General features: G+C 35.5%; 1 protein-coding gene across 1 annotated transcript in view; it reads left to right on the forward strand.

Moving 5' to 3' along the window:
- Positions 1–13202, forward strand: part of CEP72 (centrosomal protein 72) — a 54701-nt gene extending 41499 nt beyond the window's left edge. The window contains exons 11-12 of the mRNA XM_043976746.1: positions 9428–9539; positions 12369–13202. Coding sequence (XP_043832681.1) covers positions 9428–9539; positions 12369–12525 — 269 coding nt within the window. The 3' untranslated portion in view covers positions 12526–13202. The remainder of the gene's footprint in view (positions 1–9427; positions 9540–12368) is intronic.
- The last annotated feature ends 3492 nt before the right edge of the window (positions 13203–16694 follow it).

Genomic DNA, 16694 nt, shown 5'->3' on the forward strand with positions numbered 1-16694 from the left:
TTTTTTTTTTGGTGAGGCATTTGGGGTTAAGTGACTTGCCCAGGGTCACACAGCTAGTAAGTGTCAAGTGTCTGAGGCTGGATTTGAACTCAGGTCCTCCTGAATCTAAGGCCGGTACTCTATCCACTGCACCACCTAGCTGCCCCAATTCCCTTGATATTCTTAACCTTTTATTTGTCCAGATGATTTCTTCCTCCCCACCCAAACACTTTCCCTAAGTTTACTCAAAAGCTGTTTTCTGAATATTTAACTGTCTACAAACCCCCGTTAACTGGGAATTTTATAGGGAAATGGAAAAACTATTACCATCTCTAGATACCTTATACCAGAATTTGGTTAAAATGTAGTTAACTGTTTTGAAATTTTATTGGTTAGTTCAACTTCATACATGATGTATTTGTGTACTAAAACTAGTGAAAAAAAAGAACAGGACCAAAATTAATGTCGTTCAGTTCTTTAATGACCTTGTGATTCATCTTTTGAAAATTCAAAGTACAGAAGGACTAAATCAGTTGGATCTATTGTTCTTAAATTTATTTTAATTTCCCTTTGAACCTACTTATATTTGGGGACCATTACTCTCTTGAAATAATCAGTTCCATAAATTTGTGACCATCATCATATATTTTTACATGTCCCAAAATGTCGTCTTTCACAAAATTCACTGGTTCCCTTTAAGTTCTTATATTCCCATATTTATTAAACAAGTTTATGTTCACTTAACCATATCATTCATATTTTATAAACAGTGATCATATACCTCTTCTTTTAGTTATCATTCAGGAAAGAAGTGCCTTAACTTCTCTTTGTCTTACTAGTTCTCCCACATTCTGCTTATTTTAATCACCCTTTCCTGGACCACCTCTATACCCTTGTTGTTTTTCTTGATCTGTGAATACCAGAACTACAGGGTGGGCCAAAAGTTAATGATGTTTTAAAAACTTTTTGAAAATTATTTTTTTCTTCATTTTTCACCATTTATGAGATTTTGATTTTTCACACATAATATAAATTCATTTCCTATATACTGTATATGCTATGGTATTATAAATTAATAACAAAAAATAAAGGAGTTATTAAATATTGAGACCCCTTCGTGTCTTTTGGCCTACCCTAAATATACATTCTTCCAAGTCCAACTGCATCAAGATTGTTTATAAGGGTAAAATAGTGTTTTCTCTTTTGTTTCTAAACTCTTTCTAACTTTCTTTTCACTTTTATTTGACCAAATGCAACATTTAAAAATCAAAATTACATGACCACATTTCAATAGGAGAGATCTATAGGAAGCATGGCCTCCGTAGTTGGAGGGGAGGGAGATGGAGGAGGTTGTGGATCAATTACGTACCGTCAGCTATTGCATCTCACTGCTTTCCTTTTGGTGTGGACAAGAAAGAGGCAGGAAGATTCAGTTTTGAATGTCATGTCAAAATTATTCTCTTCCTAGACAACCAGATCAAAACAGACAAGTAACCCTATTCTTCTTTTTTTTCCCATATAAATGTTTTATTTTTTTCCAGTTACATTTAGAGATAGTTTTCAAAATTTTTTCCTAAGATTTCCAGTTTCAAACCTTTCTCCCTCCCTCTCCTCCCTCCCCCCTCCCCAAGACAGCAAATAATCTGATATATGTACAATTACATTAAACATATTTCTGCATTAGTCATGTAATGAGAGAAGAATCAGAGCAAAAAGGAAAAACCTCAAAAAAGAAAAACAACAAGAAAAACCAATAGAAATAGTATGGTTCTATTTGCATCCAGATTCTACAGTTCTTTTTTTTTTTTCCTGGATTTGGAGAGCATTTTCCATCATGAGTCCTTTAGAACTATCTTGGATCATTGTATTGCTGAGAAGAATCAAGTCTATCACAGTTGATCGACACACAATGTTGTTGATACTGTATACAATTTTCTTTTGGTTCTTCTCATCTCACTCATTATCAGTTTATGCAAGTCCTTCCAGGTTTCTCTGAACTCCTCCTGCTCATCATTTCTTACAGCACAATAGTATTCCATAACATTCACATAGCACAACTTGTTCAGCCATTCCCCAGTTGATGGGCAACCCTTCAGTTTCCAGTTCCTCGCCATCACCAAAAGAGCAGCTATGAATATTTTTGTACATATGGGTCCCTTTCCCTTTTTTATGATCTCTTTGGGAAAAAGACCTAATAGTGGTATTGCTGGATCAAAGGGTATACACAGCTTTATAGCTCTTTGGGCATAGTTCCAAACTGCTCTCCAGAATGGTTGGATCAGTTAACAGCTCCACCAACAATGCATTAACGTTCCAATTTTTCCACAGCTTCTCCAACATTTATTATTTTCCTTTTTTGTCATATTAGCCAATCTTATAGGTGTCAGGTTGTATCTCAGAGTTGTTTTAATTTGCATCTCACTAATCAATAGTGATTTAGAGCATTTTTTCATATGGCAATAGATAGCTTTGATTTCTTCATCAGAAAACTGCCGTTCATATCCTTTGACCCTTTCTCAATTGGGGAATGACTTGGATTCTTATAAATTTGATTTATCAGAAGTACTGGCCATAAAAATTATTTCCCAGCTTTCTGTCTCCCTTCTAATTTTCGGTGCATTGCTTCTGTTTCTACAAAACCTTTTTAATTTAATGTAATCAAAACCATCCATTTTGCATTTCATAATATTCTCTATCTCTTGTTTGGTCATAAACTGTTGTCCTTTCCAAAGATCTGAGAGGTAACTATTCCTTCCTCTCCTAATTTACCTCTGGTATCACCTTTTATCTAAACTCTTTTTTGATAGTGTTCAACATTTGTGGATGTTTTGGTCATAGTAGTACTGTAGCTTCAGAGCAGTTTATAATGATTCCTATATCCCTTTTCTGTATCTTAACTGACAGCTTAGAGCACAGTCTCATATAAATATGGTTTAGATTAATTTTTTTCTAAATATAACTATTTATGGTTGCATTGAAACTCATCTGCCAATTCTGCATATTTAACAGCATTTTTCAGGTCTTAATCCCATTTAGTTTAACATTTTTGCTTAGATTTTTTCACTGTGTATCCTTTGGAAGTAATTGTTACGTGTAATGTTATTTCATTTAACATGTATTCAGAACTAGTTAAAGGTATTGTTCTCATTTGTAATAGTCACAATCTTTAGGTTACTGAATGTTAGGGTACATGTAACTGAAATCCTGAGAATTATTATTAATTTTTAATTGAGTCTATTTTTAATTTTTACTCAGATGTATCTTTGTTATCAAAATACAACTATTATGGTGTAACTAGTTCTTAGAAGATGCTGATGTCATTTGCAGCAAAATATCAGTTGTAATAAAAGCAAAGACTGGGAATCAAGACCTCAGTTCTGGTTCTGGTTCTGGCTCTGGTTAAGGTGACAGGTAAATTACCACACACCTCTGGAGAGTGGTATCCTTATTTATGAAATTTGAAATAGATTTCTAAGATCCCTTCTAGCTGTAAGATTCAGTGATTTTGGAGGCAGCTGGGTGGCGCAGTGGATAAAGCACCGGCCTGGATTCAGGAGTGCCTGAGTTCAAATCCAGCCTCAGACACTTGACACTTACTAGCTGTGTGACCCTGGGCAAGTCACTTAACCCCAATTGCCTCACTAAAAACAAACAAACAAAAAAAAAAACCTATGGATCTAAATGATTCCCCTGATACATTCCCAAAGTTATGGTATAGCTTATAATAGAAGCCCTTCTCCTGGTCAGAAGGCTTCCATGATCATTTTTTCTGCCTGCAGTTTCTGCTCCAACTTTTTCTGAGCCATGAACCCCTTAAGGTTTACCTTTGGAGCTTTGTAGATCTCTTGGTAAGTGTATTTGTTTAATAAATGATAATGATGTTCTTGCCTCTCAAAAGCATTGGTATAAAAAAAGATCTATTCTTCCAACTACTTATACCGCAATTACCACTCAAACTACAGTTCATTAAGGAAGAAAATAACTTTGTTTCTCCCTTAATCCTGTGAATATGGCCTTCTCAATCGGGATCAAAATTTGTTTCTATTGTCATAGCAACCAGCTGCTGTTACCATTTCTACCTTCTTTTCTATGTTTATTGGGAAGGATATGTTTCACAACTTCTCCAATTCACATCTGCCAAGTTCAGCTTATTCCCAAATGTGTTGGGTTTATTTGCTAACTGAAGTAATACTTCTATTTTTTTTTCCACTCTCATGTCTATAGTTTAATTGCTGTAAGAATTATTTATTTAAAATACAATGGGGACTTGTTTCCTAAATTCAGAGAAGCACTAACTCACAAAATGACTTTGTGCTAATAGAACTTTTTAATTTAAAAAAACTATTTAGTATATTTTTATACAAAGCATAACCTGGCAATTTTTTAAAGTGACAGCAGCAAACTTTTTTCCATGTTTCCTCATTTATGATTGTTAGATTATCAGGTGTTATTTCTTCTTGTGGAAAACATATTGTCTTTCCTTTAGTAGGTTATATGTGAAGTATTCAGAGATAGGGATAGGGAAAGGGACTGTACTTGTAATTTCATTGGTATAAGGAACTTCTAGGTAAAGAAACTCCCTTTACTTTCTTGGCAGCCTACAATCTTAGAGGTTTTTAATTCCCATTATTTCCCCTTGAATCCCTTTTATAAATGAAAATCTACCTTTCCACCCTTATCTGACTGTACTCCCCGCCACACATACCCTACATTTCAGCTAGACTGAACTCAGCATTCCATCTTCCACCTCTTTGCATTCACACATACCATCTCCTACATGTGCACTTATATGCTTACCATTTCTACTTCTTAGAATGGCTCCTTCCTCCATGGGGAATTCTTTAGTTCCTTTCACCACCTCCAACCTAATGTTCTCTTTTTTTTTACATTACTTTGTATTTCTTTATCTGGGTAAAAGTTGAATCTCCTTCTCCTCTCCTATTTTCATTTGAATATAGGCTTTTTGAGGACAGGGACTATTTTGATCTTGTTTCTTTTTCCCTGGCACCTAATGCTTTACACACAGAAGACACACAGCCAGTGTTGAACTGTTGAATAAGCAAGTCAAGTGGAGTGAAGTTAAACTCAAGTGGTTGATTTTGAAGCAAAGTCAAACTGATGGATTAAGAATATCTTTTTGGTTGTACCCTTTGTTTTTATAGTTTTGTTGGTGTTGTTATTGCTGTGATCTTTTACTTTTAGAGGAGTATTAGTAGTTGGAACTGCTAGTATCGTTACTGTATCATGGTATGGAAGTGACCTTGGGTTCTCAGAGGCTTTGCCAGCAGAATTCACTGATGGGGGCAGCTAGGTGGCACAGTGGATAAAGCACTGGGTCTGGATTCAGGAGGACTTGAGTTCAAATGTGGCCTCAGACACTTGACACTTACTAGTTGTGTGACCCTGGGGCAAGTCGCTTAACCCTCATTGCCCTGACAAAAAACAAAAACCGAAAAACAACAATGACAGTAACAAAGAACTCACTGACAGATCTTGCCAAAATTGCGGAGGGGAGTGGGAATCCAGGTAATCTTTGGGAGAAGAGTTTCAGTAGAATGGTAAATTCAGAAACTATATGACTGAGAGTTGATGAATGATTGAGTTATAAGGATGTTGGAGGCAGTAAGTACAAATGATTTTTTTTTCGAGTTTATTAGTAAAAGGGAAGAGTGATCTAAGACAAAATAGTTTGAGGTCATGAAGGGTCAAGTGAAGATTTTTAACAAGAATGGGATACTTGTGTGTACATTTGTAGACACCCTGGATCCAATAGACAGGAAGAGGCTAAAGGTAAACAAAAGAGAAAATGATGTTAGTCATTATATCATTGTTTACACATTATTATGTACATTATTGATTGGTTATAGGTTGAACTCTAGAAAGAGAAGAGGGTTGGGACAATATGATTTGAATAACATTGACTTTGACAGGAAGGATCGCCTCTCTGAGACCATAGCAGAAAAGTTGGAAATGGGTGAAGATATTGAAGGATTTCGAGGTGTAGAGTGGAGAAGCTCACTATGCATAGTTTTTTGTTTTTTTTTTTTTACATATAAGGTATTTTATTTTTTCCGTTACATGTAAAGATAGTTCTCAACTTTTGTTTATACAAGCTTTACAATTTCAGGTTTTTCTCTCCCCCTCCCCTCCCTCCCCCCTCCCCTAGACAGCAGGTAATCTGATATAGGTTATATCTATATATCTATATACATATACATATACACATAATAACATTAATCCTATTTCTGCATTAATCCTGTTACAAGAGAAAAAATCAGAGCAGTGATGCAAAACCTCAAAATAGAAAAAAAAAAAAACAACAGCACCCAAAACAAAAGAAATAGTATGGTTCAATCAGCATCTATACTCCACAGTTCTTTTTCTTTTTTCTTGGATTTGGAGATCCTCTTCTATCATGAGTTCCCTGGAACTCTTCTGTACCATTGCATTGGTGAGAAGAATATAGTCCATCACAGTAGGTCAACACTCAATGTTGATGATACTATGTACAATGTTCTGGTTCTGCTCATCTCACTCATCATCAGCTCATGTAGGACCCTCCAGGTTTCTCTGAACTCCTCCTGCTCATCATTTCTTACAGCACAATAGTATTCCATTGTATTCATATACCACAACTTGTCCAGCCATTCCCCAATTGATGGGTACCCCCTCAACTTCCAATTCCTTGCTACCATGTAAAGAGCAGCTATAAATATTTTTGTACATGTGGGTCCCTTTCCCCCTTCCATGATTTCTTGGGAAAAAGACCTAAAAGTGGAATTGCTGGGTCAAAGGGTATGCACAGCTTTATCGCCCTTTGGGCATAATTCCAAATTGCTCTCCAGAATGGTTGGATCAGTTCATAGCTCCACCAACAATGCATTAGTGTTCCAATTTTCCCACAGCTTCTCCAACATTTATTATCTTCCTTTTTTGTCATTTTAGCCAATCTGATAGGTGTCAGGTGGTACCTCAGAGTTGTTTTAATTTGCATCTCTCTAATCATTAGAGATTTAGAGCATTTTTTCATATGTGAATAGATAGCTTTGGTTTCTTCATCAGAAAACTGCCTGTTCATATCCTTTGACCATTTCTCAATTGGGCAATGACTTGGATTCTTATAAATTTGATTTAATTCCCTATATATTTTAGAGATGAGGCCTTTATCAGAAGTACTGGCCTCAAAAATTGTTTCCCAGCTTTCTGCCTCCCTTCTAATTTTGGATGCATTGCTTCTGTTTGTACAAAAATTTTTTAATTTAATATAATCAAAATCATCCATTTTGCATTTTATAATATACTCTATCTCTTGTTTGGTCAAAAACTGATTTCCTTTCCTTAAGTATACCATCATATCATACTATGCATAGTTTTAACTTAATACAGTAAAGTAGAAATCAAGGTCAAATGCTGAGGTGATAGATATGGAGGAGGGGTTTGAGAAGATTTGGAACTGCCGCAGGGCCTGGATTATAAAGTAAATCAGGGAAAAATAAAGAAGAACTGTCACACAGAAATTTATGCAAGAATCAATTAGGTAACATGAAATTGTAGTGGAGCAGAGTAAGTTTTGGGGGGAGGGAGGCAGGTTGAGAAGATGTTCAGGACATGTGTACTGGAAGGACCAGGGTCAGAAGATTCAAGGGTGGAAATTAAACTATAATTGAATGCATTAACTTTAAGTAAAATGCAAACTTCTTGAAGTTAAGGACTATTTGGAGGAGAAAGAGTTTATTTTTAAATCGCCAGCCAAAGCATTGTGCTTGGGCCATAATAGATGTTTAATAAATGCTTATTGAGTTGAATAAGGTTAAGATTGTAAAGGGAGAAGAGTAAAATCAGAGCAGAGGTGATAGACTAGGAAAACATGAAGAAATTGAGGTACTGGCAGTACACAGCTGCTTATATGATATATATATCATGAATCCGCTGGAATATAAAAACTTTATATCTCATTTTTAAATTGTTATTATGGGTGATACTCTTCCTTTTTAAAATTTTTATTTATTTTATTTTTAGTTTATAGACTAAAACAAGCATTTCTATAACATAATAAAAAAGATGATTCATATGTGCTATTCCTTTTAAATATGTAATAAAGTTATCATGTAAATTTCTTTTTTTTCTTTCCCCTGCCCCTTCTAGAAATGGCTACCATTATATACAAATATGTGTACATATGTAAAATCATTCTATACATCTATTTATCAGTTCTTTCTCTGGATGTACTGTTTTCCTTCATATGTCCTTTGTAGTTAATTTGGGCATTTTTAATAGTCAAAATGACCTAATTGCTTAAAGTTTTTCTTAAAACAATATTGCTGTTACTATATACAACTTTCTCTTGGTTCTGCTCATTTTGTTCTTTATTATTTCATGCAAGATTATTCATGTTTTTCTAAAGTCATTGAGCTCATTATTTCTTATAGAAGTATTCTATCATAAACATATATCACAACTTCTTCAGCCATTTCCCAGTTGATGGGTATCCCCCACAAAACCCAGATCTTTACCACCACAAATCAAGCTGCTATAAATACTTTAGAACAAATAAGTTCTTTTCCTTTTTCCCCTGATCATCTTTGGAAGTAGACTTGGTAGTAGTATTGCTGTGTTAAAGGGTTTGGGAATTTAATAACTCTTTGTGCATAATTCCAGATTGCTCTCCAAAATGGTTAGATCACAATTCCACGCAACAGTGAACTAATGTCCCAGTTTTTCCACATCCCCTCCAGTATTTGTCTCTTTCCCCTTCAATCATTTTTAGCCAATCTGATAGGTGTAAAATGATATATCAAGATTGTTTCATTTTGAATTTCTGTAATCAGTAATGGCTTAGAGCATTTTTATATGACTATAATTGTTTTGATTTCTTCATTAGAAGACTGCCTGTTCGTATCCTTTGACCCTTTGCCATTTGGGAATGACTCCTATTCTTATAGATTTGGCAAAGTTCTTTCTATGTTTGAGATATGAAACCTTTATCTGAAAAACTATAAAATTTCCCCCCAGTTTTCTGCTTTCCTTCTGATTTTGGCTACATTTGTTTTATTTATACAAAACCTCTTTAATATAATTGAAATTATGTATTTTACATCTCACTCTGCTCTCTGACTTTTATTTATTCATAAATTGTTCACCTATCCATAAGTCTGATAAGTAAAGTAGTATGTTCCACGTTGTTCTTCTACGTTTCCTTCAGTGTCTCTTTTATATCTAGGTCATGTTTTATAAGAAGCACTGATAGATGTTGTTTGCTAAAATTGATCTAGTGAGCAACTTTATTTACAGATTTATTTTTAGTTAACTTTGTGACCTGTATATATATGAAAAGTTGGTTTTTTTTCAAATTACATTTTCTTGTCTGGAGTACAACCATTTTAAAAATCACAAGATATAGAAACAAATGACAAAACTGAATGCTAAAAACATTTCATTTCTATTTTAGAACTTCAAAACAATAATCAGGAGTTGTCTAGTGAAATTAATAACTTAAAGGAGCATCTTGAACACTACGCCAGGATTCAGGAACTCACAGAAATGCTTCAGGAAAGTCACAGGTACATTATTGCTAGGAATGTATAGAATTTAAGGCATTACTACTTTAAAAAATCATATGAGGGAGAGCATTTGGAGGTTTTTATGGTATTGTAAAAAAGTGCAGTAACCTGGGAGACCTGCATTCCAGTCCTGGTCCTGAGATTAACTGGCTAGTTAATGTTTGTTTGTTTATTTTAGTGAGGCAATTGGGGTTAAGTGACTTACCTAGGGTCACACAGCTAGTAAGTGTCAAGTGTCTGAGGCCGGATTTGAACTCAGGTCCTCCTGATTCCAGGGCCGGTGCTCTATCCACTGCACCACCTAGCTGCCCCCTACTTAATGTTAACATAACCTCTCTGAGCCTCAGATTCTCATCTATGAAATGAATCTGATCACTTAAAGTCCTTGTAGATCTAAAATTCTGATGTTTTAAGTTCCTTTCAGTTTTAACATTATGTAATATGGAGTGTAGTAGCAGAGGGTTGGATGATGATTCAGGGGAGGGAAGGCCTTTGGATAACATAGGGTAGAAAAGTGCAGTGAGGGAAGTTTAAAGAAATGTCAGGAAGTTGGGGTGGGAGGGTGAATTGTTATTATCCTACTGCACTTTCTACTCCCCCATGTACACACTCACAATTATCCATTTACTTATATACCAACACACTTACTAGAGATTCATAAGGAGAACTAAGGTTCTTGACAAAAAGAACTGAAACTGGGAGTTTATTCTCAGTGAATAGAAAGGTATGAATTTAAGGATTTTTTAGATTATTCACACAGAAATTCAATAACTCCATTCCTTTTACTGATATTTGGAATATTTTGCTGTTATTATTTCTCCAAGCAGAAAAAAGGCTTGTTTATCCTTTTTATTTCCTGCTCTTAAGATTGTTCCATATCCAGGATAAAGTATTTTTGCCAATCCCATGGTGACTCAATTTTTAAAAATAGTTTTTAGTGTGGAAATAATAAAAGGACCTTGGGTTATAAATTAGAAGAATAGCATACCAAAGAAAAACTTAAGGCTCTGAAGAGGAGTTTGATGAGGTATATTTTAGAGGTTAGATTGAGTAAAGTTTAGAATAGAAGTGGGTAATACGGAGACTCTGCTAAAGAATGGGACATTAGAGATCAGGGTGAAGAAACACTGCAAGAATTTCTCTGAGTTGGATATAGTGCAGGTACATGCTTGTCCATGAAGTATGTGTGCCTCTTTTGCATGGTAGCTGCTACAAGTCTAGAATATACATTTTTTCCTTCCCTCCTCAGGCCAAAGGTGGGAATGCTGCTGTTAGAAACCTCAAAGAATTTAAGAGCAAACTAGCATTCCCATCATTCCCAGCCTACAATTATAGTACAGCTCACATCTGGAAGCCAGACCACCACTATGTAGGAATTGTAGGTTAAATGTGATTGATTTGTTGTAAAGAGAGAAGTGAGATTCTGTCAGATGAGAAATGACTGGGATGAATGGGAAATGAAGTAAGCCTAGTGTGAAGGTTATATGTCAAATCACATAGCTAGTATTGCTCAGGCATAAAGGACTTTTCCAACAGCCATTTGATTCACCAGTTGATAATGGTCAAAGGCTATGAATGGGCAGTTTTCAGAGGAAGAAACCAGCTATCAATAATCATATCAGAATCCTTGCCTTTCTTCATCTCAAGTGCCATCTCTTCCATGGCATCTTCTCTCTTCTACTCCACCTCCATCTGGTAGTGCTCTCTCCTTCTTTAAATGACCTTGTATTCATTTATTCATGTACATGTTGTATCTCATGGCTATTAGCACAGTTCCTTTCCCATGGATTTGTGTGGTTCCTTATAAAGAGAAGGCACTCAAGTGCTTGTTGAAGTGATTTTTAATAAGATATTATTGTTACAGGAAAAGGAACCACAAGTACAAAAATATTTATAGCTGCTCTTTTTGTGGTGGCAAGGAATTGGAAATTGAGGGGTTGCCCATCAACTAGGGAATGACTGAACAAGTTGTGGTATATGAATGTAATGGAATTCAATTGTGCTGTAAGAAATAATGAGCAGGAGGAGTTCAGAGAAACCTGGAAGGACTTGCATGAACTGATGCTGAGTGAGATGAGCAGAACCAGAAGAACATTGTACATAGTATCATCAACATTATGTGTTGATCAACTGTGATAGACTAGATTCTTCTCACCAATACAATAGTACAAGAAAGTTCCAAAGGACTCATGATGGAAAAGGCTCTCCAAATCCAGGGGGAAAAAAAGAACTGTGGAATATGGATGCTGATTGAACCCATACTATTTCTTTTGTTTTTGGTGCTGTTGTTTTTCTTTTTTGAGCTTTTTCCTTTTTTTGCTCTGATCCTTCTCTTGTAACATGACTAATGCAGAAATATGTTTAATGTTATTATATATATATATATATATATATATATATATATATATAACCTATATCAGATTACCTGCTGTCTAGGGGAGGAGGGGAGGGAGAAAAATTTGAAATTGGAAACTATCTCTACATGTAACTGGAAAATAATAAAATACTTTTATCAGGAAAAAAAGATATTGTTACTGCCATTGGTCTTTGGATGAATGGGTTTATTTTTGTACAAGTAATAACATTGATTTGAGTGAAATGGTTTTGTTCCTTTTATTCCATTTTAAACACTCCATTTAATGCATCATTTCTGGAAAGTAAAATCATTAACTAAACCTTTCATTTTTGAGGCATACTGAATGAAGACTTTAGGGAAGGATGGTAATTTTGAAATGTTTTAGAACTTTTGAATTAATTTTATATAGTTTTAATTTTAAGCACATCATTTTAAAGAGAAAAAACAATTTCTTTTCTTTCTTTTTCTTACAGTTCCTTGATTTCTACAAATGAACATCTTTTGCAAGAACTCACTCAGACCCATATTCGACACAGGGCTGAAGTTGAGCAGTTACACTGGAGTTATAATGAGTTAAAAAAGACAATGTCTCAGTTTCCTCTTAGCAACTCTGACCTCAGCAGTAGTTAATATGTGTGGAATGGTGGAGAACATACTTTTAACTCTTCAGTCCATATTTTTGTATCTATATTTTAAAATTATATTGAAACTTTTTACCTCTGATTTTTGTATTTTTTCATATTTAATTGTTCAGGAAAGATTTCGTTAAGACAAATTTATCTTCTGTTTTTGGAAATATGTATGGAGATAATAATTTTTTTAAAGTTTCTTAAATATCATAGGAGAGTGAAAATGTAGAGTTTTTCTTCTGGGGAAATCCTAATCCTTAGCATGTAAATAAGGAACAGGCATTGAAATTTAGCATTAATGCTTAAACAAATATTCAGAGATACATTGAGTGGCCTTTTATTATCTGTAATCTAAAACTGGTAAATTATTAAATGGTGATTGTTATTTGATATAATAAGCATCCACAAGGGAAACTCACTTGTAGGTATTTCTTATTAGGTAGTCCTGAAAATTTGGTTATATAAAGTGAGTCTTTGTAAATTTAATATTAACTTTTCGTTGAGTGCTATAATTATCATAATCGTACGTGAGAGGTACATTTTCAAAGGAAGAAAATTTGGCCTCAAAATATAATCAGAATCCACTTTAAAATTCAAGAAACAACCTATATTGGAAAGAAAACATTTTTCTAATTATAATCACAATAATTCGGAAAGTACAAATAAAACTGTATAGGCTGCCCCAATTTTTTACTACAGTGCCTTTTTGGAAACTAAGTCATCATGGGTAGTATTTTCTTATAGCAAAAACATTGTATTTGGAGGTTGCATTCTTAACCAGGATCCATGTATCAGTAATATATTTTGAAAGCAAAAACAACAACTATGATCTACTCTAATAATTAAAAAATTTCATCATAGAATTTTACAACTGAAGGACCTGAAATCAGTTAATACAGCTTGCTTACTTTATGACTAAGGAAACTGAGACCCATACAATTTAAGTGAATCCCTAAAAGTATTGTCACAGAGCAGAGACTAGCAGGGCTCCTGACTTCTAGTCCAGTGCTAGTTTCACTATTTCATGATTTCTTTCTTATAATGGACTTATATAATGGGCACAAATGTGCTGCACATGTTACACAAAGGACCTTGTTATTCATGTAATATAGATGTTAACAACAGTTATACACAAAACAAAGGTCTACTTTAGGTAACAACTTTGCCTTAAAAAATTTAAAACTTTTAAAATTCTAAGATGGCCAGAAAAAAATGTTATCTAAATGTTAAGTTAATTTTTATTATAACCAGCATTTTAGTTTTAGATAGGTCAAATTTATGATAAAATAGACCTTCATTTTGTGTATATCTCTTGTTTATATCTACATTGTATGAATTTAATTTTAAAGGGATGGTTTGTAGGCCCCTTGTTTTTTGTTGTTCAGTCGTTTCAGTTGTATCCGAATCTTTGTGACCTCATTGGGAGTTTTCTTGGCAAAGATACTGAAGTGGTTTGCTATTTCCTTCTCCAGCTTATGTTACAGATGAAGAAACTGAGACAAACAAGATTAAATGACTTGCCCAGGCTCACACAGCTAAGTGTTTGAAGCCAGATTTGAACTCAGGAAGATGAGTCTTCCTGGCTCCAGGCCTAGCTCTCTGTGTACTGTGCCATCTCGCTGCCCTATGTTTAAAGCCCTGTGTTTATTTAAAAAACTCTCCAAGAATTTTTGAACAGATATCCCCCCCCACAAACCCTCCACCCCCCACAAATAAATGCTCCAGCAATAAGCAGAGGCATTAGAAATAATTCTGTTTCACTTTTCCTGTCCCTCAAATAAAGCTTTTCTTGCAACTACAAGGGGAAACTTTGGAAAAGGCATCAAGAGACTGACTCTCTTCTCAGTCTTGGCACTAATGCTGGGTGTGGCCTTGGGCAAGGCGCTGTCCCTTGTCTTTGCCTCAGTTTTCTTACCTGTAAAAGTATTGGGTTAAATACCTGTGGTCCTTTCCAGCTGTATTTTTTTTTTCATTGACTTGTGAAGGTTTACAGAACAGTAACCTCTTGGATCTAATGCTCTTATGCTTTCTCTTTTACATTCTCTTTCTTCTAAACACAAGAAGCTTTAAAATGTTTGCTTCTGCTCTGGAAATAACTCATTTCTTTGCTGATGCTTGGAAAAAATCACCCAAGAAGGGGACAGAGAGTCAATCACACTTCTTTGCCTTGGTGATGGTTTGTGGAGAACACTGTCACTGGCTCGTATGGCGAATGGCCTTAGAGTTTGTTTTGTTTTTTAATCATATGATCTCTTTTTACCCATCGTTGCAAAAATTAAGCAATGAATGGTCAGTGACACCTCATTTTTCAGTGAGAGAAGTAAAATATGCAGGTCCATTTGATCATGTGGAAGAAGCAAGATGGAGAAGTAAAAAGCTTAGAAAAGCTAACTACCTGTACCTAAGTAAAGTTATTGTCTAAGCAGTGTGGGTTACATCTGCATTAGGAGGAAATAAGACAGGTAGGCAGTGTGTGGAAAGTGTTGGATTGGGAGGCAGATGATCTAGGTTTTAAGTACTAGCTAATTACTACTGTGTGACCTTGGGTAAGTCAAGTCACTTCACTCAACCTCAAAATTCCTCTCAGTAAAATGATGGTCTCTGAGGTGTCTTTAATTCTAGAGTCTTTGTACTGTGTCGTTTGAAATTAGATGGGGGTGGGGCAGCTAGATGGCGCAGTGGATAGAGCACTGGCCCTGGAGTCAAGAGTACCTGAGTTCAAATCCGACCTCAGACACTAACACTTACTAGCTGTGTGACCCTGGGCAAGTCACTTAACCCCAATTGCCTCACTAAAAAAAAAAAAATTAAAAAAAAAAAGAAATTGGATGGGGGTGCCTGTCTCTGTTCTAGGTTTTAGGGAAACTTAGCTGGAGTTTCTAATATATTGCCATTTGTAAATTAGAGGCTATAGCATCAGTTTTGGACATTAAGCATTTATTAAAGCATATTAAATGTTTGTAAAGAGAGAGCACATGGCTCTGAAAGTTTAGAAGTCCTACATACCTAGGATAGAGAGTGAGAGCCAGAGGGCAGTGTGGGAGAGAGACTAGAGCACCAAGAGAGACAGACCCCCCCTCTCCTAGGGTTTTTATCCTCTTGCAAGTAGAGGTGGGTCACTGCACATTGATCCATGCTAATTGGCCAGTAACATTCAAGTCCATTGTTTAGCATGATTTGAGGGTGGTCTAGGTGAGTTAACTTCCTTTAGGTAGTCAGGAGGGTCGATATACATTTCCTTTGCAATTCTGACTCTGGGCTGACCCTGCAAAACTAGTCAGAGTTCCTGTGTGTGTGTGTGTGTGTGTGTGTGTGTGTGTGTGTGTGTGTGTGTGTGTGTGTGTTTCTGAGTCCCCAAAACAGCCTATTAATAATTTTCTCACAGTACTTTTTGTGCTGTTGTCTGCAATTCAGGCTTTACCCCAAGGTAAATATTTGTATTAGCTTAGTGAAAGTGGTGATAATGATGATGAACTTTAAGCCTCAGCAAGATTCAAGTAACTTGAGTCAATATTTTTAAGGAATTTGCTTCTTGATTTTTAATTTGGTAAAGGAGAATAAAACTTGGAAAGAAATGGAAGTGTGTGATTAAAATTTGGTTTAAAAACTTCATTTCATACCTTGATGGTCATGATTTGTGGTAGAAGGAGGCCAAGTATAATGGAAAGAGAACAGCAGTCAGATAATCTTAGAGTCTTAGAATTTGAGTTTGGGTGGGGGGGAGGGCAGGCAGCTAGGTGATGCAGTGGATAAAGCACTGGCCCTGGATTCAGGAGGACCTCAGTTCAAATTTGGCCTCAGACACTTGACACTTACTAGGTGTGTAACCCTGGGGAAGTCATTTAACCCTCATTGCCAGCTCCCGCCCCCCCTCTCCCCGCAAAAGAATTTGAGTTGGGAATGGACATTTTATAAAGAGAATATATTGTCCAATTGCCTACCCAGTGCAGTCATTTTTTCTTTATGCCCTTGACAAAGTCATCTAGCTTCTCCTTTAGCAGCTTTAGTGACAGAAGTAAACATTTAGGCAGAACATTACATTCTTGGATAACTAATAGCTAGGAAGTTCTTACTGGGAGTGAATTCTGCCTCCTGCTAACTCTACTTATTGGTCTTCTCTGGGGCTGAGCAGAATAATAAGCTTGCTTCTTTCACTTGACGGGCTTTTAA

The sequence above is a fragment of the Dromiciops gliroides genome, chromosome 1 (assembly GCF_019393635.1).
Source record: "Dromiciops gliroides isolate mDroGli1 chromosome 1, mDroGli1.pri, whole genome shotgun sequence".
Classification (NCBI taxonomy): domain Eukaryota; kingdom Metazoa; phylum Chordata; class Mammalia; order Microbiotheria; family Microbiotheriidae; genus Dromiciops; species Dromiciops gliroides.